At 54.3% G+C, this 24,640-nt stretch overlaps 1 protein-coding gene across 5 annotated transcripts; it reads left to right on the top strand.

Annotated features, from left to right (window-relative positions):
- Positions 1-4,383: 4,383 nt before the first annotated feature.
- On the top strand, positions 4,384-23,532 carry Camsap3 (calmodulin regulated spectrin associated protein family member 3). Of its 5 annotated transcripts, XM_090341730.1 has the most exons (19): positions 4,384-4,600; positions 11,731-11,984; positions 12,474-12,596; positions 12,677-12,772; positions 12,970-13,002; positions 14,111-14,158; positions 14,435-14,573; positions 17,349-17,488; positions 17,573-17,666; positions 17,745-17,799; positions 17,930-18,003; positions 18,508-18,577; positions 18,672-20,145; positions 21,319-21,458; positions 21,539-21,843; positions 22,273-22,372; positions 22,632-22,744; positions 22,826-22,944; positions 23,029-23,532. In XM_090341730.1, the coding sequence occupies exons 1-19, from the start codon at positions 4,453-4,455 to the stop codon at positions 23,332-23,334; spliced, it is 3,831 nt and encodes a 1,276-aa protein (XP_090197856.1). In that variant the 5' UTR covers positions 4,384-4,452; the 3' UTR covers positions 23,335-23,532. The 5 variants fall into 5 exon arrangements, with proteins under 5 accessions (XP_090197856.1, XP_090197868.1, XP_090197860.1 ...); XM_090341742.1 differs by lacking the exon at positions 14,111-14,158 and having other exon boundaries at positions 18,723-20,145; XM_090341734.1 differs by lacking the exon at positions 14,111-14,158.
- Positions 23,533-24,640: the final 1,108 nt, after the last annotated feature.

Here is a 24,640-nt window from a genome sequence, read left to right as displayed (position 1 = left end):
CTCCTGTGTAGCTAGAATGACAGGTGTGAGTCAGTGTCTGGCCTCCCAGATGATTTTATGGGGATGCCTATGCTCCCCCAAATCTCATCCTGAACTCTTGACCTACAAACTCTGTCATCCCCACCCCCAGCCATCTAATGAGCTGCAGGTGAGCGAGAAAGAGGGCAGCAGGAACTCACAGGATGGCTGAAGAGGGGTTATGAGAGAGGGTTGCCCTGAAGAAAGTGAACCCCTGGATGTGTCTGAGGCTGCCTTGGGCTGCAGGAACATGCTTCCCCGAGGGCAGGTGGAACCTCGGTTCCAGCCAGCCTGGCCCTGTGTGTGGGTGGGGCCATCTGGTCCAGCCTGGCTTTCCGGTTGGCCCGGTGTGGGGGCTGGGCTGGGAGGAGGCCCTCCGGAGCTTCAGCAGGGGCCCCAGATATCTCCAAAGACATCCCCACTTTGTTCCTTCTGCAAGTGAAGGCCTGCATCCCCCTCCTAGGATGGAAAGCACGTGCTTATGTGTTCACCTGGAGCCTCCCACGGTGTGTGTGTGGGGGGGCTGTAGCCAGCCGCAGGTGTAGCTTCATCTGGGGTTGGCCCTTGGGGTCCTCAGAGGCCAGGGAAACTTTCCCAGGACACCCCAAACTCACAGAAGGAATGGCGTATGGAGAGAACACCTCCCTCCTTTCAAGTGACCTAGCTAGAGAAACTGAGGCTCAGGATAGGCACACTAAGGTCCTTGTTGAGGTGTCTTGGGGAAAGTCCAAGAGGAAGCCACGCCCATGGTGTGAAACCTACACGTGTGCTGCCACAAACACACACACACACACACACACACACACACACACACACACACACACACACACACACACTGGTCCTTTTGTGTGTTTCCACACCCAGCAGTGCCTGGACAGGCACTTCCAGACAGGAGGGCACACGCCCCAGCTCCCTTCCCACAGGCACACCCACCCCCCCTGCCGGTCACAGGCTCTGGACCATGAGACTCAAGCCAAAACACACATGTCAGCGTGTGTCAGCATGATGTGGAATGTGAATGAGGGCCGGCCTGCCTCTGGGGCCTCCCTTTAGGCTGGTAGGAGGACATCATATAGTTTTTCCAAATTTCATAAAGCACTTTATAAAGCCATGGGGGTTCACAGATTTGAACCCCTGGTATATGTACTTGTGTGTGTGTCAGCAGCAGAACTTGAACTCAGAGCTTCCAGGTCTAGCTCAGTTTTGTTAGGTTTTGTTCCCTCATGACTGGTGCTCTCACCACTTAAGCCATGTCTCCATTCTGGGCTTTTCTTTGGGTGGGGCTAATTAATTGAAGATGGTGTTTGGGGGGATTTTTTCCTAGGGCTGGCTTTGAACTGTAAACCTTCAGATCTCAGTCTCTAGAGTAGTCAGGATTATAGGTATGAGCCACCTGTACCAGGCTAGACACAAACATTTGTGCTTTCACAACTACACATAGCTAAGAACCATGGAGGAGATATTTTGACACAAAAGCCCAGGGAACACACAAGCAAATGTGAAAGGAGTATCCACAAATAAAGCTTTAGCCATAATGAATTATACTCATGTCCACAAACATTTGCACATTTGACAATTTACACTCGTGCTGCTATGAGGCACCAGTGCTCAGCAAACTTTATAGTTTTAACTTTTTTTTTTCCAGTACAATAGATAAAGCCCCAGGCCTCACACTTGCTAGGCATGCATTGTACCACTCGAGTCCCACCTCCAGTCTAGCTCTTTTTAGCTGGTTATTTTGGAGATGAAGTTTCAAGGAATTTTTTTTTCCCCCTTCTATCCTCAAGGTCTCAGCTTCCTGAGTAGCTAGGGTTACAGGTGTCAGCTAGAAGCATGTGGCTTTATTAGCTGACTACAAATCCTCTTTTGATAACTTCTAATAAGGTATACAGTGTAAATGCTGTGTGTTATCTTCTATCATTTAGGGAAAAAAATAGTTCTTCTTATTCTTGTCAAATGCATTGTGTTTTGTTTCCAAACATTTTCAGTCCCTGGCTGATTGAATCTGTGGGATACAAAATGAGATCTATATGTGTAGAGTAATGCATTCAGAAAGTGTACACCCACACCTACACACAATACACAAGTACATGCTCACCCACATATGACCCAAGCCCTTTCCCAACAAACAGAACAGATATCACAAATGTGCCAAGGCCCCAGTCACATTCATATGGACCACACACACAAATGCATCCAGCTAAGGTCTCTCTCATACTCCTAAATTGACAGGATAATCCATCACAACCCCACATAACACACAAACATACTTAGATATGCTCATGCACACAACATAGAGATACAAAATCTGATCGTTAATTCTTTTAAAGTTTTGCTCTTTATTTTTATTTATTTAACTGTTTTTTTTTAAACTTTTTATTTGGGCCGGGAGTTTGGCCTAGTGGTTAAAGTGCTTGCCTAGCATGCACGAAGACCCGGGTTTGATTCCTCGGTACCCACATACATAGCAAAAAGCCGGAAGTGGTGCTGAGGCTCAAGTGGTAGAGTGCTAGCCTTGAGAAAGTCCAAGGACAGTGCTCAAGCCCAGGACTGGCAAAAAAAAAAGAAACCCAAAACTTTTTATTTATTTTTATTTACTTGATACCCAGTACTTGAGCCCAGCACCTCATGCTATGCAAGCACTCAACCACTAAGCCACATTCCCAGCCCTCCTTTCAAGGGACCCAGCTAAGGAAACTGAGGCTCAGGACTCTAAGATCCATGTTTAGGTGTTTTATTATTTTTTTTTCTGGTTGTGGGGCTTGAACTCTGGACCTGGGCACTCTTCCCTGAGCTCCTCAGCTTAACGTTACTGTTCTACTCCTTGAGCCACAGTGCCACTTCCACTTTTCTAGTGGTTAATTGGATATAAGAGTCTCACCAAGGGCCCGGGAGTTTGGCCTAGCGGTTAAAGTGCTTGACTAGCATGCATAAAGACCCGGGTTCGATTCCTCGGTATCCCACAGACACAACCAAGCCGGAAGTGGCAGAGACGAGACACAACCAAACCGGAAAAGTGACAGAGACAAGACTGCGACGGCGACAGAGAGCGAAAGAAGCGAGCTGAGCTGAAGTGAACAAAAGCCCAACCGAGTGGTGGCCGGAGCGAGCGTGCGGGAGCGAGCCGAGCCAGAGCCAGCGAGGCCGGAGCGAGCGGGGCCAGAGCGAGAAGGGGCCAGAGCGAGCAGAGCCAGGAGCAAGCGAGAGCTGGCCGGGCCGGAGCGAGCGGGGCCAGGAGCAGGGCCGGGCCGGAGCGAGCGGGGCCAAGAGCAAGCTGAAGCAAGCGGGGCCAGAGCGAGCGGGCCGGAGCGAGCGGGGCCGGAGCTAGAAAGGGGGCCTAGCCGGGCCGGAGCGAGCAGGGCCGGAGCGAGCAGGGCCAGAAAGAGAAAGGGGCCAAAAAAAAAAAAAAAAAAAAAAAAAGAGTCTCACCAAGTTTAGTGCCACGGCTGGCTTTGCATGGAGATCCTCAGATCTCAGCCTCCTGAGTAGTAGCTAGGATTACAGGCGTGAGCCACCTTGCCTGGCTTTAGTTGTTTTTTTTGTGTGTGTCAGTCCTGGGCCTTGAACTCAGGGCTTGGGTGCTGTTGCTGGGCTTTTTGCTCCAAGCTGGCGCTCTACCGATCGAGTCATAGATCCAGTTAGGGTTCTTTTTTGGTGGTTTATTGGAGATAAGTGTCGGTCCTGCCTCAGCTGGATTTGAACTTCAATCCTCAGATCTCAGTTTCCCTGAGTGGCGAGGATGACAGGTGTGAGCTACCAGTACTGGGCCTCCATGACCAATTTTCACACTCAGGATGCAGTCAGCTACGTGACACAGATCTCTGCACACCGAACACGTGGCAAAGGCATGTACTTACACATAGTCGATTCGTCCACACATTCACAGGCTCTTTTTTTCAGTGAGAAGCAGACACAAGCCCCTGATCCTCGGCGAGAAGCATGCAAAGTCTGCACTTGGTGCTAAGAGGCTGTCCAGAGACAGCCACGCAGAGAGGCTCCCTCATTCTTTCCAGCGAGTGTGCCTGTCTGTCTGCCTGTCTCTGGCAGGTCTCACCTCATCAGCGTACTCCTGCTCCTGTGGCTTTGCACACAAGAGTCTCAGGAGATCCATTGAGACTTAGAGACCCCCCTATGGGCGGGGCCTGGACGCGATGGGCGGAGCCTGACTCAGACGGGCGGAGTTCACCTGGACCCCGCCCCTGTGGGCGGGGCCGACGCTGCGTCGCCAGCGCAAGCGGCCGCACCTGGCTCAGCAGCAGCGGCGGCGGCGGCGGCGGCGGCGGCGGCGGCGGCGGCGGCGGCGGCGGCGGTAGCGGCGGCTGCAGTACCGGGGCGGCGGCGGCGGCCTTGGCCGGCCGGAACGCGGTGCGGCGCAGCGCAGCCCAGCCCTGAGCGTGGAGCCGGTGTCGGTCGGCTGGCAGCCCCGGTGCCGCCATGGTGGAGGCGGCGCCCGCGGGGCCCGGGCCACTGCGGAGGACCTTCCTGGTGCCCGAGATCAAATCGCTGGACCAGTACGATTTCTCGCGGGCCAAAGCGGCGGCGAGCCTGGCATGGGTGCTGCGGGCGGCGTTCGGGGGTGCAGGTACCGGGGGACGCGGGGCGGCAGGTGCGGGGGGGCGGGGCGCCGGGCTGGGCGAGCTGGGGCCGTGGGAACAATGGCGCGGGCCGCCGGGGCTGGCGAGGGGTGAGAGGGGGGGGTCTCCGGGCCCCGGGATCTGCCGTGCAGGGCCTCCGCGCTTCCTGCCGGGCCCAGGCCGTGGACTTTGCCCGCCGAGCGCCTGAGCGCAGTGGGGGTGGGGCCCAGCTCGGCACCGGGGCCCCCAGGTGAGCGGGGCGGGGTCTGCTGGCCGGGTGGGGTCCCCCGCGGCGGGCTGGGGGCTGCTTCCACCCCCTATCCGGAGGGGAGGGCGTCCTTTGCACGCCCCATCCACACCCACATCATGCGTCTTCGGGGATTCCTCCCCCCTCCATTGACACCGCCGACACCAGCTTCCATACGGCGTGGTTGGGGGGGAGCAAGCGCTCAGCACCGCTCTCCCCATCTTCCCCCCAAATCCCCGCTCCAGGCTGGGACACCCAGCGCGCGTCCGCCCCGCCTGCGTTGCGGGCGGTGGCCCGGGAGAGCCGGGGACCCCCTCCCTTCCCGCGCCCCTTTAAAGCCACCGTGGTCCCTGTCAGCAGCTGTGACTTATTACCCCCTCCCCCACACACACCCTTTTTCCCGGGGAAAGCAGGCGAGCCTGCGGAAGCCTGGGGAAAATGGCTTGTCCAGGATCAAGCTGGAGCTTGGGGAGCCCAGCTGCAGGGCCTTGTCTCCTTAGGGCGGGTCCCCTATTCCTTTCGTAGCTCCTGTCCCCCCATATTCATCTAAAGAACTGGACCCCTGAGCACTGCTGCAAGGATGTATGTGTGTGTGGGGGTCCTCAGGATGAGGGGCGCAGGGCAGCTGCCCATCCTTCAGGCCAGCTCTGAGAGGCCTTGGGGGAGCAGAGGGGTTAATTAAAGTCTGGTCCTTCCGGGGTGCCCTGCTCTCCCGGCGGCCCTGCCTACGTACAGGTCTTGGCACTACCTGGGCACAGCCCATCCCCCCTCTTTACCTTTGAGTGGCCTTCCCAGATCAACCTGTTCTGGGTGTGGGTCTCGTCACAGCTGGCCGGTAACTGCATCCACCCAGGCTTAGCTCCCACTTTCTCCACTCAGAACTCTTCTTCCCTCATGGCCGCCTCTGAGACCAGGGGACCCTGGAGGATTTAAGAATGAAGGGGTTTGTTGGAAGATTGGGATTGCTCCCAGACGCTTTCCTGCCCCACCCCACCGTATCCAAGTTTATTGGGGGTGATAGAGCCCAAGTTTGAAACTCAGAATGGAGTTGTTTGTTTGTTTGTTTTTGTGTCGCAGCTCCTTTTTATGAAAGGTTGGAGGAAAGAGCTCATGTTTCCCCACTTCTGTGTTTCTCTGTCTATTTGGGGTTGCTCATGTGTCGCTGGGATGCATCAGGAAGGAGGCTGAGACTCCAGGACCTTTTAGATGAAGTTGCTGTGGGGAGGGGGGCTGGTAGAGGCCCTCACTGTGGGATACATTCTCCCTTGTCTGCCATATGGGTAATTACTATTGCTTGTGGGTATGCAGGTAGGATTTTAAAAAATAATACTGGTAATGTCACTGTCCCTGCACTGGGGAACAGAGCAGAAATTACTGTGTGTGGTAGGGGTTGTGGGGCTTGAACTCTGGGCCTGGGTGATGTCCCTGAGCTCTTCAGCTCTATGCTAGCCATGAGCTACAGTGCCACTTCTGGTTTTCTAGTGGTTAAATGGAGATAAGTCTCATGGACTTTCATGCCTGGGTTGGCTTTGAACCCGGATCCTCAGATCTTGGCCTCCTTAGTAGCTAGGATTACAGGCATGAGCCACTGGTGCTTGGCTTGCCTTTTTTTTTTCTCTAGTCTAATGCCCTAGCATTTGACCCACAGTTCCTTTTTCTTTCTTTCTTTCTTTTTTTTTTTTTTTTTTTTTTTGCCAGTCCTGGTCTGAGCACTGTCCTTGGACTTTCTCAAGACTAGAGCTCTACCACTTGAGCCTCAGCACCACTTCCAGCTTTTTTCTATGTAAGTGGTATCAAGGAATCGAACCCAGGTCTTTGTGCATGTTAGGCAACACTCTACCAGTAGGCCAAACTCTCAGCCCCCGTTTTATTTTATTTTTGTTTTTACTTTTGGTGGTTAACTGGAGGTAAGAATCTTACAGACTTTTCTTGCCTGAACTGAGTTTGAACCATGATTCTCAGATCTAAAATCTCCTGAGCAGCTGGGATTGTAGGTATGAGCCGCCTATGACTTTTTTTTTTTTTTTTTTTTTTTTTTGCCTGTCTGTGGCTTGAACTCAGGGCCCAGACACTGTTCTGTTCCTGAGATTCTTTTGCTCAAAACTAGCACTCTACTACTTGACCCACAGTGCCCCATCTGGCTTTTTCTGTTTATGTGGCATTGAGCAATTGAACCCAGGGCTTCCTGCATGCTAGGCAAGCACTCTACCACTAAGCCACATTCCTAGCCATGGCTTGTATTTATTTATTTTTAATGGTGCTGAAGATTAACTCAGGACTTTGTGCTTGCTAGGTAGGTGCTCTACCACTTGAGCCACGCCTCCACGTCTTCCTCTCCAGTTCCATGCTAGAGTAGCTGTGCTTTGAAACCTGCCTGGCATTACTCTTTAAGTATCAGGTTCATTCGGTCTCCTGCTTGCCTCTCCTAAACAGAGTGAGTCTACAGGGAATGGAGTACAGATCTCCCCTGTTCATGATCTCTGGAACTCTTTATGTGGTGCTCAGGGAGGGGGACAGGTATACAATTAGGCTCGGATTAAGAGGGACTAGATCTGTGGTTTGGACCAGAGAACAGGGCCTGGAGAGTGAGGGGAGGGTGAGGAAACCCCTAAAATCTTTCAGGGAGGGAGAAAGAAAGACTCCCTCAAGGAGGAAGGACTTGAGTTTTGTCAGATGTGTAGGAGTTTGCTAAAGGAAGGAGTCTGTGTTCTATGGCTCAGTATGGCTTAACAAGGAGTTCTCAGATAACAACTTGCACATCTCTGGGTGGAGGGGGGAGGCTAGAGATAAGGGAGACTGTTGTACTCTGGAATCCCGGATCTGAGCGCCTTAGGGAGCCCTAGAAGTGTTCAAGGAACTGACCAGATCTCCCTCAGAGTATCCCTGTGCAATCTTAGTGTGGATGAGGATAGAGGCGCAAAGCACAGGTGTGTGGAGTGCAGGCTGGTGGGCTTTAGGGGGCACCAACTCTAAGAAAATGAGATAAGAAAGGATTTTATGTAACTTTAGGAAACATCCCAGAGCTGTTCTTTTTTTTTTTTTTTTTCCCCACATTTTCCTTTCTTGTCCCCTCCCCCACTCCCCCAGACCAGCATTTTTGCTGGTTAGTTGGAGATAAGAGTCTCAGATTTTTCTGTCTAGGCTAGCCTCAAACTGAGATCCTCAGATCTTAGCCTCCTGGGTAGCAAAAATTACAGGCTTGAGCTGCCTGGCTCCCATGCCATTCATTTGTGTGTGGAAGGGGTGGGGAAGACTTGGGGCTTGAACTCAGCCTGGCTACTGTCACTGAGATGTTTTGCTCATGGGTAGCACTCCTCAACCTGAGCCAAAGCTCCACTTTTAGCTTCTTTTGGTGCTTAATTGGAGATAAGACTCTCCTAGACTTTGCTGCTTTGGATCTTCAGAGCTCAGTCTCCTTAACAACTAGGGTTGTAAGTGTGAGCCACAGATGCCTGGATTCACAAACCATTCTTTATGCTTTCAGAGAGCATGAGTGAAGTATGTGATGGAATCTGTGTTTATGTAGGCTTTGCTGTTGACTGGCTGTGTGATCTTGGGTAGGTGATGCTCTGTGGGCCTTGGTTCTGATCTGTATAATGGCATAAGAATAAGCATTTTAGGGGCTGGGAGTTTGGCCTAGTGGTTAAAGTGCTTGCCTAGCATGCACAATGACCCAGGTTCGATTCCTTGGTACCACATACATAGCAAAACGCCAGAAGTGGTGCTGAGGCTCAAGCAGTAGAGCTCTAGCCTTGAGAAAGTCCAAGGGCAGTCCTCAGTCCCTGAGCTCAAGGCCAGGACTGGCAAAAAAAAAAAAAAAAAAAGAATAAGCATTTTAGAGCTTGGGAGTGTGGCCTAATGGTAGAGTGCGTGCCTAGCATGCATGAAACCCTGGGTTCAATTCCTTGGTACCACGCAGGCAGAAAAGGCTAGAAGTGTTGCTGTGGCATAAGTGGTAGTGCACTAGTCTTTGAGAAAGTCCAAGGACAGGGCCCAGGTCCTGTATTCAAGCCCCGGGACTGGCAAAATAAATAAATAATTCGTAAGTATTTTAGGATCAGGCAAGTGAACGCATAAAAGTTCATTGAATAAAGAAATGGACAGGTGGCCCCCTAGCTTGGTGTGGCTTTTGAGTACTTGAAAAGCGAGATGTGAAGCCACTTGTGGAGATGTGATCCTGTAATCCCAGCACTTGCGAAGTGGAGGCTGAGGTGGGAGGATTCTGAGCCACACATTGGAACATTGTCTCTACAAACCAAAAGGAAAGAAGGGGAGGGAGGGAGGGAGGGAGGGAAGGAAGGAGAGAGATTGGAGAAGGGAGGAGAGGGGAGTGGAGAGGATGAATTCAATGTGTGTGCGGTACATGTTAATTAGACCCAGAGGTAAGTATAGCAGTACACACCTGTAATCCCAGAACTCTAGAAACTGAGAATGAAGAGTTACAAGTTGGAGGCCAGCCTGGGCTACATAGGGAGACTCTTATCTCAAAGAAAAAAAGTATTAAAAAAAAAATAAGATGAAGACTCTAAGACTTGGTACCAAAAAGGCAGGGGACCCAGGTGCACTGGGCTCAGGCCTGTAATCCTAGCCACCCTGGAGGCTGAGATCGGAGGATTCCGTTTGAAGCCAGCCTGGGCAGACAAATCCAAGAGACGTTTTATTCAGTTAACCAGCAAAAACCTGGAATTCGAGGTATAGTTGAGGTGGTTGAGTGCCAGTCCCAGTGTTGGCACACACACACACAAACAACAACAAAAGTAGACTAGCTCATTCAAGTTTTTATATTGATTGCAAACTGGAGGGATAATATTGTGGGTATCTGTTGAGCTGAGTAGACTATTGCTGAGTTAATGATTCTTTTCAAGATCCAGTGTGCTTTCCATTGCACTACAGAGCCTTATGTTTTCTCTCTGCTGATGAAAGCAGTGCTTCTCACGCCTTAAACCCAGGTCTGGCAGAGGTAGAGCTGACAGCTCACCCCTTAGGAGACACGTGCCAATTCTTACATATGTGTTTGGTTGCCTATACTGCGGGTGAATTCTGATATGATTCAAAGCTACACTGGGCAGGAAAGTTCGAGAGACTCTTTAATTGAGCACCTCCCCAGAGCGGTGGGAAGCGGGTGAGAAGTGGAAAGGTGGTTCAAGTGATAGAGTGCCAGCCTTGAGTGAAAAAGCTAAGCGTAAGAGCTTAGGCCCTGAGTTCAATCCCCAGTAGTGGTGCGAGTACACACACACAAAGACACACACGACATTGTCTCCGAATGCTAATTGTACCCTTGTTCCCGGGCAGCATTATTTATCAGTGAATGTTTGCTCAATATCAGCTATCACTTTTTTTTTTTCCTCCTCCATCTTGAAAGCCCTGAGAAATTCTGAGGGAAGAAATTTGTTACATTTTGCTGGTGTGCGCCATAAGTGCCAAGACTGTCTCTTTTCTTTTTTTTTTCTTTCTCCCCCCCTCCCCCTCCCCCCCGCCAGTCCTGGGGTTGGGCTCAGGGAGTGCTGTCCTTGGGCTTTCTCAAGGTTAGAGCACTACCACTTGAACCTCAGCACCACTTCTGGCTTTTTCTGTGTATGTGGTACCAAGGAATGGAACCTGGGTCTTCATGCATGCTAAGCAAGCACTCTACCACTAGGCCAAACTCCCGGCCCCAGGACTGAGTCTCTAGTGGGAACTGGGGAGGTGAAGAGGAAGGTGTGGGTTTAAGAGAGAAATCAGAGGGTTGAAACTAGAGGAGTGATGGGATGTAAGATGTTGGGTATATATATTTTTTAAGTAAAAAAGAAAAGTGGGCCAGATGTGAGGGCTCACACTTATAATCCCAGCTATTCAGGTGCTAAAGACAGAAGAAGAAGATCTCAGTTTGAGGTCAGCCCAGGCAATAATTTAGTGAGACCCAACCTCAGAAACAAGCTGGATGTGGAAGCTCATGCCTGTGAGCCCAAGGATTCGAGAGGCAGCAGTTGGAGGATTGTGGTGGGAGGCTAGCCTCTGGGAAAAGTTAGTCTGAGAATCTAGCAGTGAATGCTTTCACTGAGCTAAGCATGAGATTTCCCCCAAATTCAATCCCTTCTACCATCAAAATAAAAATAATAAACCCAGAAGGCTTTTGGAATCCAGTGCCTGGGGCGGGGCACGTTTCTTTACAAAGAGACTGCAGGTGGAAGGAGGTTTCCGGAAGCAGGAGGTACTGGGCAGAGGTCCCTAGGCCAATTCTGGGCTCTGGATGTGCATTGGCTGCTCTCTGCTGGCCTTGGGGAGGCTAGGAAGATGGGAACAGAAGCCAGGACAGCCAGGCTGAGGCCAGGGAGCAGGAGGAAGTGAGCCTAGAAAGCCCTTATCTCTCAAGGAGCTGGGCTGAGAACCACTGGTGCTAGGGTGGAGCTCTGCGTGGGAAGGTCAAGTGGGACTTGAACTCAGGGCCCTGGGCCCTGTTCTTAGGCTCTTTGGTCCAAGGCCAGTGCTTTACTACTTGAGCCACAGCCCCTCTTACTCCTCCTCCTCCTCTTCTTCTCTTCTTCCTCCTCTTCTCCTCCTTCTTCCCCTTCTCCTTCTCCTTCTTTGGTTGTTCACTGGAGATTAGAATCTTTAACAAACTTTTCTGCCTAGACTGGCTTTGAACTGCGATCTTCAGATGGCCACCCTCCTGAGTAGCAGGGATTATAGGCAGGAGTCACCGTGCCTTGCTTTTGGGGTTCTTGTCTTTCCCGGGAACTATACGGTTTTGCACAGTGAGTCTCAGGGGTTCTTGGGGTCCAAGATGAGGCCTCGCGCTCTCCCTGCTCCTGGTCCTTGCATTGGAGGGGTCAGCGGGCAGCCCTGTGCCCTTCCTGGAGGCTAGGTCTCTGTGTTGGGGTGCTGGCCCTGATCCCCCCCTTCTTCCCCCAGAGCATGTGCCCCCGGAGCTGTGGGAACCCTTCTACACCGACCAGTACGCGCAGGAGCACGTGAAGCCCCCGGTGACCCGGCTGCTGCTCTCGGCTGAGCTGTACTGCCGGGCCTGGCGCCAGGCGCTGCCGCAGCTCGAGACGCCCCCCAGCCCCTCGGCTCTGCTCGCCCTGCTGGCGCGGAGGGGCACGGTGCCCTCCCTGCCGGAGCGTCCCGTGCGCGAGGCTGACCTGAGACACCAGCCCATCCTCATGGTATGTCTGTCCCCCAGGCCCTGTCCTCAGGTCAGCCTGAACCGCCCCTCCAGACCCCCCTCAGACCCCGCCCATTAGATGTAGCCCCTCCCACACATCGAGCCCCACCCACCCGATGGCTCCTCCCACCACATCTGGCTCCTCCCCTTAGCTCCTCTTGCCATGCCTGGCTCACCCTTAAGCTCCACCCACTGGGGGTGGTTCTCCCACAGGCTCTTCCTCTTTCAAGCACCTTCTGCCAGGGTTAGCTTCTCCTATCCAAGCCTGGCTCCACCCCCAAGGACTTAGTTGGATTTCCCTGCAGGCCCCGTGCTGTTCCTTCGAAGGTCCAGTATCTGATCCCAAAGCCCAGTCCAGGACCCCAGCCTTTTCACCTTCTGGGCTCCATTCGGAGCCCTGCCCACCTTCTAGCTCTTCCTCAGCTCTTGGAGATGGAGGGGACCCCCCACCCTGCCCTCTGGTCTCACCCTGCAGCCCTTTCCTCTCTAGGGAGCCCACCTAGCTGTCATCGATGCCCTCATGGTTGCCTTCTCCTTTGAATGGACAAAGACGCTGCCTGGTCCCTTGGCCCTGACCAGCTTGGAGCACAAGCTCCTTTTCTGGGTGGACACGGTAGGTGACATTAGGTGAGATGAACGGGTACCAGAAGGTACAGATGCCAGAGAACTGATTTCTCTCTCTCTGGTCCCTAGACCATCCGGCGGCTTCAGGAAAAGACAGAGCAAGATGCGGCCCAGCGTGCATCCCCTGCAGCCCCCACAGACGGGGCGTCACCAGCACAACCCTCAGTGAGTCAGGGCCAATGGATGTAAGGGTTTGCCATGGGGGGGGGGGGGGGGGGCTTGGATGGGCAGAGTCAGGCTGTATCTCATGGCAGTGTCAAAGAGGAAGCGTGGCTGGAGATGACTGTCTCTCTCCCTCTCTTCTCTGTGCCTTCTCCCCTGCACCGGCCTCTGCTCTTCCCCTCTCTGCCCTCTGGCATTAGTGCCCTACACGCTGGTACTGGAAGCTGGTTCCTGTAAGTGGGACTGTCCGTCCACCCCTGGTCTGCCTGCCCTGCTTCTTGCTGTCTTGTCTGTGTGTCTGATTCTGCCTGCGGGTCTGCACCTTCTCCTCCCTCCCCTGACCTGTGAGCAAAGGAGGCTGGGACCCCAATTCTGGGGACAGGGAGAACCACCACCACCACCCCTCCTTGAATCAAGAGAATTTAGGCCATTAACCAAGCAGAGACATTTCTCAGTAATAGAGGGCAAATCCCCATTAGTTAAGAGGGCCGGACCCTCACTCCTGGGGGTGAGGGGAAGAGGTGAGGGTCTTGGGATCAACCTCACCAGAAGGAAGACTCAAATCCAGAAGAAGGTAGAACTTTCCTGAGATCCTCAGGTTCCTGAATTAAAAACTTCCCAGCTTTGGGATTCACACGGGGAAGTCATCCTCCTCCCTCCCCCCCCCCTTTTTATCGTGGTGCCAGTATTGGGTTTGAACTCATGGCTTGGGCACTGTCTCTTAGCTTTTTTGCTCAAGGCTGGCACTCTATACCACACGAGCCACAGCTCCACTTCTGGCATTTTTGGTGGAGACAAGGGTTTCGCCGCTTTTTCTTCCCTGAACTGGCTTCCAATCTCGATCCTCCGATCTCAGCCTCTCGGAGTTAGCTAGGATTATAGGCAGGAACCACTGGCCGCTCGGCTTCAGCTCATTGTTGAAGCTCCATGTTTGGATTCTTTGCGTGTGATTTTTGCAAGGGTCGCAGCGTCCCTGTGTTTCCGAGTTCATGCCTGTGAGGCCTGGATGGGGTGTCTGCCTTTGCTCACGTCCTCTCCTGACCCTGGGTCTGGGTTGGGGGGGCGGTTCCTGCATACCTGCTTCCCCCGTGTCCTCTCCCCAAGCTGGGGCCTGGATCTCTCGTGGGAGGGTGGTCCCCTGCACGGGAGGTTGCTCTGTGAGGTCCCTCAGGGCCGGGAGGAGCTGGGGTCCCCCAAAGCTGACCAGAGCACAGTCAGGGAGCTGGCCAGGGCTCACAAGGAGGTACACCTTCCTCCCCCAGAGGTGGGCTTGGGGGCCCAGCAGGTCAGCAGTCCTCCCCCCCCCCACCTGCTGACAGCTGCTCCTCTCCCCTCCCCCAGCACGCTATTGCCTTCTGTTTGAAGGAGTCGGGGAGCAAACCCCCCATGGTAATGTATCCCCCACCCCAGGGGTCCCAGGAGTCCTTTCCCCAGCCCTTGCTGCTGGCCTGGCTGCTCGCCCGTCACCTCCTCTTGCCTCTCGCTGCTGTCCCTTTCCCCCCTGCTCTGGGCTGGCCCACCTCCTCCCCATTCCGGCTCTGGGACCTCCCAGCTTTCCCAGCCCCTCATGGCGGAAACCCCAGGCCTTCCCCGCCCAGCCTGCATGGATGCTGACTCAGTGGGGGGGCTGGCCCGACTACTGACTTCACCCATTCTTCCCCACAGATCCGATACCGTAAGGACCGGGCTGTGGCAAGAAGGGCCCCCTGCTTTCCACATGTGACGACCCTCCAAGACCTGGCTAGTGGAGCGGCGCTGGCTGCCACCATCCACTGCTACTGTCCCCAGCTGCTGCGACTTGAAGGTGACTAAAGGGACCCATTTCTATCCTGTAAAGCCACATAATCTAAGACCCTGCCCAGTCCCTCCAGGCTTCTGTCCCCCAGGACCTAGAGATCAGGATAATGCAGCCATTATGAATGGGTGGATTTAGGTTTGCATCTCTGTCTTCCTCTAACTAGTTGTGTGACCTTGTATAAATGTCTTCACCTCTCTGTGCTTCATAGAGTTCAGTCTCATTGCATAGAGTACATTATTGTGTGCTGGACCCCATGTTAAGTGTCAGAGATAAAATAGAAATGTGTGGGTTGGGAGTGTGGTCTAGTGCTAGAGTGCTTGCCTAGTATGCACGAAGCCCTGGGTTTGATTCTTCCAAACCACATACACAGAAAAGTCAGAGGTGGTGCTGTGGCTCAAGTGGTAGAGTGTTAGCCTTGAGAAAGCTCAAGGACAGTGCTCAGGCCCTGAGTTCAAGCCCCAGGATTGGCAAAGAAAGAAAGTCTAAGACTCATCTTCATTTAACCACTAACAAGTCAAAAGTGGAGCCTGTTGTTCAAGTACCAGTCTTGAGCAAAAATCTTTATACACACACACACAGTTTGGTATCCTTAGAGAGAGAAAATGTTTTCCTGGAAATATATGTTTTACTGTTTATTGGACTGTTGCTAAGCAGTAAGTGGTCAGGAGGAAGTGTTTTTTTATTTTAAGGTGGGATTTGTGTGTCCAGTAGTAATGGAGCTTGAATTCAGGACCTCACATTGTCCCTTAGCTGTTTTACTCAAGTCTGGCACTCTAGCGTTTGAGTGAGCCATGTCTCCATTTGTCTTTTTTTGGTTCAGTGGAGAGAAGAGTCTCAGACTTTTCTGCCCAGGCTGGCTTTGAACTTCTACCTTCAGATTTGAGCCCTCCTCCTAGAGTAGTAGCCAAGATTCCAGACAGATGTACAAAACTACTGGAGCCCAACAGGCCGAGCGTACTGCAGAACTTGAGTTGAATTCTGGGGCAGGTTAGCTCTGCGGTATCATCTGTAATAGCATGCAGCTTGCAGGGGTTATGTGGCCAGAGGCCCAGCTCATAGAACATCTTCCTTCCTTCCTTCCTTCCTTCCTTCCTTCCTTCCTTCCTTCCTTCCTTCCTTCCTTTCTTCCTTCCTTCCTCTCCTTCCCACCCTCCTTCTCTCTCTCTCTCCTTTCTTTCTCTCTCTCCCTTCCTTCCTTCCTTCCTTCCTTCCTTCCTTCCTCTCCTTCCCACCCTCCTTCTCTCTTGCTCTTCTTTCTCTTTCTCTCCTTTCTTTCCTTTCTTCCTTTCTCTCTTTCTTTCTCCCTTTCTCTTTCTCCCTTTCTCTCTCTCTCTCTCTCTCTCTCTCTCTCTCTCTCTCTCTCTCTCTCTCTCTCTCTCTCTTCTTTCTTTCTCTCTTTCTTTCTCTTTCTTTCTTTCTTTCTTTCTTTCTTTCTTTCTTTCTTTCTTTCTTTCTTTCTTTCTTTCTTTCTTTCTTTCTTTCTTTCTTTCTCCAGTCCTGGGGCTTGGACTCAGGGCCTGAGTCCATGGGTTTTCTCAAGGCTAGAGCTCTACCATTTGAGCCACAGCACCACTTCTGGCTTTTTCTGTGTGTGTGGTCCTGGGGAATGGAACCCAGGGCTTCATGCATACTAGGCAAGCACTCTACCACTAGGCCACACTTCTGGCCATAGGACATATTTATTTATTTTTCAGTTGTAGAGTTTAAACTCTGGGTCTGGGTGTTGTCCTTGCTCTTCAGCTCAAGTCTAGCACTCTACCACTTGAGCCACAGTGCCACTTCTAGTTTTCTGGTGGTTAACTGGAGATAAGAGTCTCACAAACTTTTTCCTGTCTGGGCTGGCTTTGAACAGTGGTCTATAGATTTTAGCATCTGGCATAGCTAGGATTGTAGGTATGAACCACCAGGGCCCAGCTAGAACATTTTTCTTTTCTCTCTTTTCCTTTTCCTTCTTTCCCTCCCTACCCCCCGTTTCTTTTTTTTTTTCTTCTTTTTGTTAGCCATGGGCTTAAACTCAGGGCCTGGGCTCTGTCCCTGAGATTCTTTTGCTTAAGGCTCTACCACTTTGAGTCACAGAACCACTTCTGGTTTTCTGGTGGTTCATTGGAAATAAAAGTCTCTCCCAGCCCCGGCTGGCTTTGACCCATGATCCACAGACCTTAACTGCTGTTGCTGCCTTCTTCTTCCTCCTCCTCCTCCTCCTCCTCCTCCTCCTCCTCCTCCTCCTCCTCCTCCTCCTCCTGCTCTTCTTCTTTGGCCAGTCCTGGGGCTTAAATTTAGGACTTGGACTCTTTCCTTGAGCTTCTCTGTGCTCAAGGCTAGCACTCTATCACTTGAGCACAGTGCCACTTCCAGCTTTTCCTGTGTGTGGTATGAGGAGTTGAACCCAGGGCTTCATGGATGCTAGGCAAGCACTCTACCACTAGGCCACACTCCCAGCCAGGTCTCAGCCTTCTGAGTAGCTAAGATGACTGGCATGAGCCAGTGGTGCCTAGTAGGACATTTTATTTATTTATTTAGCCAGTCCTTGGGCTTGAACTCCAGACCTTGGGCTTTCTCAAGGCTAGAGTTCTACCTCTTGAGCCACAGCACTACTTCCAGCTTTTTCTATGTATGTAGTACCAAGGAATCAAACCCAGGACTTTATGCATTCTAGGCAAGCACTCTACCACAAGCCAAACTCCCAGCCCATAGGACATATTTCTTACGTGTGTGTTGGCTGCAGGGCTTTTCTGTGGCCCATCCACCTCTTTATTGAGTTGGTGTGTCCTGTCATTACAGAGGTGTGCCTCAAGGACCCCATGTCTGTGGCGGACAGCCTGTACAATCTCCAGCTGGTGCAGGACTTCTGCGCCTCCCGCCTTCCTCGTGGCTGCCCCCTGTCCCTGGAGGACCTGCTCTATGTCCCACCTCCCCTCAAGGTAAGACCGTCAGGGTGGCCTGGAGTGGGCGGGATGGGCATCTGGGCTGCGTAGCCCTTAGCTAACCCTCTGCCTCACCTCCAGGTCAACTTGGTGGTGCTGTTAGCTGAGATGTTTATGTGCTTCGAGGTGCTGAAACCTGACTTTGTGCAAGCCAAGGACCTACCTGATGGTGATGGTGAGTATGGGGCCATTGAGTCCAGTTGGGGCTGCGAGGCTTCCCTCCTGACCCTCTTCAATCTCCTTTCTCTGGCAGCTGCCTCCCCCAAGGGCACTGAGGCCTCTCCATCTCAGAACAACAGTGGGAGCAGGTACAGTCTCCCCACAGCCCATAGTGTTGGTTTCTGCCATAGTGGCAGGCTTCTGGGCGGAGCTGGGGGAACCTGGAAGAGGCAGGGGAGGGAGATGGAAGTGTCCCACCTGAAGGCCATTTCTTGGCAGCTCTCCAGTCTTCAACTTCCGCCACCCGCTCCTGTCTCCTGGTGGCCCCCAGTCCCCGCTCCGAGGATCCACAGGTGAGAAGCTCACCCCAAAATGATCCTGGCTTAGCGAAGGTGTTGGTGGTTCACACCTGTTATCTGAGCTACTCAGAAAGCTGAGATCTGAGGATCATGGTTTGAAGCCAGCCAGGGCAAGAAAATCCACGAGACTCTTTCTCTCCAGTGAACCACCAGAAAAAGCTGGTAATGGAGCTGTGACTCAAGTGGTAGAGTGCTAGTCTTGAACAAAAGATTGACCCTAGTTCAAGCCCCAGGACCAGCACATACACACACAAATGGTTCTGGCTGACTTTGTGTTGTTTTCTCTGTTTGCCCTCATGTCATGTCGGTCTTTCTGGCACCCCCAAAGTGAGCTCCCGGGTAATTTTCCCAATGGCTTCTTGGGGTTCCTTGGTAATACCAAATGGCCCTAAATTCCCATTTGTGGAGACATTTGCTATGAGCAGACACATAATGATCCCCTCTGATGGTACCCAGGGCCCCCTGACCCCATAATGACCTGTCACCATCCCTCCGCAGGCTCCCTGAAGTCTTCCCCATCCATGTCGCACATGGAAGCCCTCGGCAAGGCCTGGAACCGTCAGCTCAGGTGAGCGCATGTGCGGGGCCCCAGCTGGGCAGTGGATAGGCTGTGGGTGGGATGAGAGGTTCCCAGGGGCTGACCCATCCCTCCGGCCGCCCAGCCGTCCCCTCTCCCAGGCTGTGTCGTTCAGCACCCCCTTTGGCCTGGACAGCGACGTGGATGTGGTCATGGGAGACCCTGTCCTGCTCCGCTCCGTCAGCTCCGACAGCCTGGGCCCTCCGCGTCCTGTGCCAGCTCGGACCCCTGCCCAGCAAACTCCGGAACCTGGCGATCTGCCCACTATTGAGGAGGCCTTACAAATAATTCACAGTGCTGAGCCCCGCCTGCTCCCTGATGGAGCTGCCGACGGCAGCTTCTATCTCCACTCGCCCGAGGGGCCATCCAAACCGCAGCTGGCCTCCTCCTACCCACCTGACAGGTCCTTCAAAACCCTGTCCGATGGGCCCCCCAAAGCGCCTGTCTATGTGTCCCATCCTGCCACCCCCTCCAAGCCATCTCCAAGCCCAGGAGGGGAGCTAATGAAACCCCCTGCCTCCTCCGAGGGGTCCCCCAAGGCGGTGCCCTCATCCCCTGCTGCCACCAACTCTGAAGTCAAGATGACCAGTTTTGCTGAGCGCAAGAAGCAGCTGGTGAAAGCGGAGGCCGAGGCTGGAGTGGGGTCCCCCACGTCTGCTCCAGCAGCCCCTGAGGTTCTCAGCTCAGAGATGAGTGAGCTTGGAGCCCGACTGGAAGAGAAGCGCCGAGCCATCGAGGCCCAAAAGAGGCGCATAGAGGCCATCTTTGCCAAACACCGCCAGCGGTTAGGCAAGAGTGCCTTCCTGCAGGTGCAGCCTCGGGAGGCTGGAGGGGAGGCCGAGGCCGAGGCAGAGGCGCAGGCTGGCTCAGCTCCCGGTGGGGAGCGGCCAGCAGGCGAGGGCCAAGGTGAACCGGCCCCCCGGCCTAAGGCAGTGACCTTCTCTCCTGATTTGGGCCCCGTGCCCCCGGAGGGCCTGGGAGACTATAACCGAGCTGTCAGCAAGCTCAGTGCCGCCTTGAGCTCGCTGCAGCGGGATATGCAGAGGCTCACGGACCAGCAGCAGCGGCTTCTGGCCCCACCCGAGGCCCCTGGACCTGCCCCGCCACCCGCTGCGTGGGTCATCCCCGGCCCCCCCACTGGGCCCAAAGCTGCATCCCCCAGCCCTGCCCGGCGTGCACCGGCCAACCGACGCAGCCCAGGGCCTGGCCCCAGTCCAACACCCCGTAGCCCCAAGCACGCACGGCCCGCAGAGCTGCGGTTGGCACCCCTGACACGAGTCCTCACTCCACCCCACGATGTAGACAGCCTCCCCCACCTGCGCAAGTTCTCACCGAGCCAGGTGCCTGTGCAGACACGTTCCTCCATCCTCCTGGCGGAGGGGACGCCTCCCGAGGAGCCTGCCGCCCGGCCCGGCCTCATTGAGATCCCCCTGGCAAGTCTAGGGGAGCCTCCTGCTGATGATGAGGGAGATGGGAGCCCCCCAGGGGCTGAGGATTCCCTAGAGGAAGAGGCGTCTTCTGAAGGAGAGCCCCGGGCCGGCCTGGGATTCTTCTATAAGGTGAGTCACTGGTAGAAAAATGGACGATGGATAAATTAGGTATTAGATGAATGATGGATAGGTTGGGTAGGTGGATGGATGGATTGGTTTAAGGATAAATGGCTAGAAAGCTGAAGAAGTTGAGTGGGTGGATAGAAGTTGGATGGATAGATGAAAAGTTGGATACTTGGATAAGTTGCTAGATGGATGATGGGTCAGGTGGTAGCTGGATCGATGGGTCATTGATAGTTGGGAATGGATGATAGATGGATATTGATAAGTTGGGTGGGTTGGTGAATGGTAGATAAGTTGATTGGGTGGATGATGGATAAATTATGTGGTGAATGAATGATGGGATAGGATGGTGGGTGGGTGGATTGATGGATAGGTTGCATGCATGGTGCATTGATTGAGTGGATGAATGAGTAGGTAGTTTGGTTGGCTCAAGGTGGATGGACTAGTGGTTGGGCAGGTAGATGGATGGTGGATGGATGGATTAGAGGAGAGGGTATGGGGGGGTAGGTGGAGAAGTGGTCAGTGGACAGATGGACAGATGGTGAGTGGTAGATGGATACTAATGGGTAGCCAGACAAACAGGGCTTTCAGGCTTTCTCCTCCCAATGTGGACCAACCAGTTTCCCTTCCTATCTGATGTCTGATCATTCCTGGTCTCCACTGCCTCCCCCAGCTCCTGGCCACTTTCCACAGAGCAGTGGGGATTTGATCCCTGCCTCTGTTCTTAGGACCAAAATCTTCCTCTTAGCTTGGCGCTCCACTCACCTCTAGCCTCATCATGTACCTTGTCCCCACCTGTGTCCTAGCCAGATCAGTCACGCTCTTCTGCATTGTTTGTTTGGGTCTCGGGACTTTTGTACCTGCTGTTAAGCAAGGCTTACTCCTTCCTCAGTTAAATCCTAGTCATTCTCCAGGGAAGCTTCTGGGTCCCCCATGTAGGACAGACTGAAGTTTAGAGTGGCACACCCCCCTCTCAGGTTAGGTTAAGTGCTTTTTATGAGCAGTAGTCGTCTTTGCATCTACCTCAGTGTCTGGCATCAAGTAGGCACCAGCTGAATACGCCAGAACCATTTACAAAGGTCACGTGAATGATAGCTGGTTGGTTTGGGTCAGTGGACAACGGGCTTCCTTGCCCTGGCAGAGGCGTGACCAGTGGGGTTCCACGTCTTTCCCGGTCAGGATGAAGACAAGCCAGAGGACGAAATGGCCCAAAAGCGTGCCAGTCTTCTGGAGCGGCAGCAGCGGCGGGCGGAGGAGGCCCGAAGGCGCAAACAGTGGCAGGAAGCTGAGAAGGAGCAGCGGAGGGAGGAGGCTGCAAGGTGAGGCTAAGATTAGTTGGGGGAGGGGATGGGGCTCCCTGGCCCTTCCTGCAGCGACCCCGTTGCTTTGGCATCTGCAGGTTAGCCCAGGAGGAGGCTCCAGGCCCCGCCCCTGCAGCCACCATAGTAGCCCCAGTGGCCACCTTGGCACCCGCTACCAGAGCCCCCACTGATGATGAGGTGGGCCCCCGTCGAGGGGACTTCACAAGGCTGGAGTATGAGCGCCGTGCCCAGCTAAAGCTGATGGATGATTTGGACAAGGTGCTGCGGCCCCGGGCCTCAGGGACCGGGGGGCCAGGGCGGGGCGGGCGGAGGGCCCCCCGGCCACGCTCTGGTTGCTGTGATGACTCGGCCTTGGCGAGAAGCCCAGCCCGCGGCCTGCTGGGTGAGGATCATTGCGGGGGGGAGGGGGAATAGGAGAGGAAAAGGGGGTGTCTTTTAGGGTGCAAGGTGGGGGGAGGCATGTGGATGGGTTTTACTGGGGGTGACGGGACTTCCCTCTGGCTGCTATGAGGCTCCCTTGGGGTCGTCTGAGAGGGGAGGCACAGAAAGCCATTTAAGAGGTGAGGGGACCAGGGGGCGGGGAGTTTGGCCTAGTGGTAGAGTGCTTGCCTAGCATGCAGGACGACCCAGGTTGGATTCCTTAGTACTACATACATAGAAAAAAGCTAGAAGTGGTGCTGAGGCTCAAGTGGTAGAGCTCTAGCCTTGAGAAAACCCAAGGACAGTGCTCAGGCCCTGAGCTCAAGCCCAGGACTGGAAAAAAAGTGAGGGGACCAGTGGAGTGGCTGATCCCCGTGGGTTCTCTTTCCAGGCTCGAGGCTCAGCAAGATCTACTCACAGTCCACACTGTCCCTGTCCACGGTGGCCAACGAGACCCCCAATAACCTTGGAGTGAAGAGACCCACATCTCGGTGAGCTCTGCCTGGCAGGGTAGGGGGGCTCAGAGCCCATCTACTGGAGGACTGCGTACAGCCAAGGGAACCTGGAGGGGGCGTGGCTCCAGGGTGTGTACCTGTGTGTGCATGCCTGCGTGCACGTCATTGTCCTCACGTTGGCCCACAGGCCAGATCATACCCATGTACTTGCATGTATGGTGACTTGTGGGGAGATGCCCTCTGGTCCCCCTCCATCACTGCTGACCACGCCTCCCCCATCCCTTCCCTGCTGTAGGGCTCCATCTCCCTCCGGCCTCATGTCCCCCAGCCGCCTGCCGGGCAGCAGAGAACGTGACTGGGAGAATGGCAGCAACGCCTCATCCCCGGCATCTGTGCCAGAGTACACAGGTGAGGGAGCATCATGGGAGCTGAATGTGCTCCCGGCCCCCATCCACAGCCCCCTGACCCCTGCTCACCCCACCCTTATAGGTCCCAAGCTGTACAAAGAGCCCAGCGCCAAGTCCAACAAGTTCATCATCCACAATGCCCTGTCGCATTGTTGCCTGGCAGGCAAGGTGAACGAGCCACAGAAGAACCGCATTCTGGAGGTGAGAGAGAGAGAGAGAGATAGAGTGTGTGTGTGTGGTTAGGCCTGGCCTGCTTATGGCCCCTCGTCTCACCCCCCACTCAAGGAAATTGAGAAGAGCAAAGCCAACCACTTCCTGATCCTCTTCCGGGACTCCAGCTGCCAGTTCCGGGCACTGTACACGCTCTCAGGGGAGACGGAGGAGCTGTCGAGGCTGGCGGGCTATGGGCCCCGGACGGTCACACCCGCCATGGTGGAGGGGATCTATAAGTACAACTCGGACCGCAAGCGTTTCACCCAGATCCCCGCCAAGACCATGTCCATGAGTGTGGATGCCTTCACCATCCAGGGACACCTCTGGCAAAGTAAAAAGCCTACCACACCCAAGAAGGGCGGGGGTACCCCCAAATAGCCCCGCCCTGGGCCGTGCTCCTGCAGTCAGTCTGTTCCTGGGTCCTGTCTGTCTCCATCCTTGTCTGGGTGGGGCTGGAGTCCCAACCCCCTAACTTTGAGTCTAGTCCTGCTGTGGGGGCTGAGCTGGGGGCTTAAGGACTCAGGGCTCAGCTCAGTCCCCTTGTCTGTCCTTCCCACTTTCTTGAATAAAATAATTTAAAACACAAGTCCAGGCCTTGTCACTTCCGGCCAAGGCCTGCTTGATCTCTGCTTCTCTGGAAGCAAGTCTGGTTTGTCTCCTCTGCCCCCTGCATGGCCCCAACGTGGCTTCTGCCAAGGTCAGTAGTGGCTTTCCTGCCCACATGCTCTCCCCAGGGTGTGTCTCAGAACTGACCTCTTGGCACAGGCGGCTGCTGCCCAGCTTTCCTCTCCCTGGGCCTCCCCCACCCCCCATCTCTCTCTGCAGCCAATATTGGTCTTTCCTGGCTCTTGGTCTGCAGCCAATTTCTAAACTGGATCTTTTCCCCCGCAGCCCGTCTGCCTGCATTTCTAGGCTCAGTTACGGCCTCTGAGCTGGGGAGTCCGTGTTTCCCTGCTCGGAGCCCCACATCTGAGGATCCAGTGTCTAGTGGATGTCTCAGGTGGAGGGCCCAGGTGCTTCCTCAGTCAGCACAGCTGATCCGCTGCAGCTCGCCTCTGAGGCCCCATTCCCTTGGGTCCCGTGACTGCCTCGTGGGTCTAAGCCAGCGGGGAGGGCATGGGAAGGGGGTGGGAAGGCTCCCTTCATCCCAGCTGCCTCCTGCCCACATGCAAGCCGGTTACCTGCTCAGTGCACAAATCTGATTAAGTCCCCTGATGCCTAAAGCCCCTTAATAGCTTCAAGACCTCTAATGGCTTCCTGCAGCGAAGACCACACCCTCTCTGCCCTCTGGGTGAGGGAGGCCTGGCTCCTGGCCAAGGGGTGCAAGTGCCTTGGTAATGAGTTCGCAGAACCGGAAGGGGCCTGATTGTCAGGGCTCCTTGCTGGGTGCAGCAGAGCCTGGAATGGTTAGGTGGGCAGGGGCTGGTGACACCCAGGCTTGGGGACAGAGTCTTGCAAGCAAGCTTGATGGGAGGCCTGGGGTGGGGGTAGAGAGTCTGACTGCATGGTATCTAGAACTAGCTGTTCAGGCTAAGGGTGTCTGCCTGGCCTGCCTCAGCCCGCCTCACCTCCCATGCCAGCCAATCCAGGCCCAGAGCCAGGCACTATGAGCTGGCAACCCCTGGGGGCACCTGAGCTGCAGGAAAGAGACTGAGGCCATGACATACAAACATGGGCTGTATTA

This window comes from Megascapheus bottae, chromosome 1, assembly GCF_031878675.1.
Source record: "Megascapheus bottae isolate mThoBot1 chromosome 1, mThoBot2.hap1, whole genome shotgun sequence".
In the NCBI taxonomy this organism is placed as follows: domain Eukaryota; kingdom Metazoa; phylum Chordata; class Mammalia; order Rodentia; family Geomyidae; genus Megascapheus; species Megascapheus bottae.
Note: the sequence above shows the minus strand (reverse complement) of the source record. Positions and strands in the feature narration are given on the sequence as shown.

Excerpts from the sequence above, each read along its gene's own strand:
- Camsap3 (XM_090341730.1), top strand. The coding sequence starts at position 4,453 with ATGGTGGAGGCGGCGCCCGCGGGGCCCGGGCCACTGCGGAGGACCTTC. Across the intron at positions 11,985-12,473 it reads GACACCAGCCCATCCTCATG|GGAGCCCACCTAGCTGTCAT; the intron begins GTATGTCTGTCC and ends TTTCCTCTCTAG. Across the intron at positions 17,667-17,744 it reads GGACCTACCTGATGGTGATG|CTGCCTCCCCCAAGGGCACT; the intron begins GTGAGTATGGGG and ends TTTCTCTGGCAG.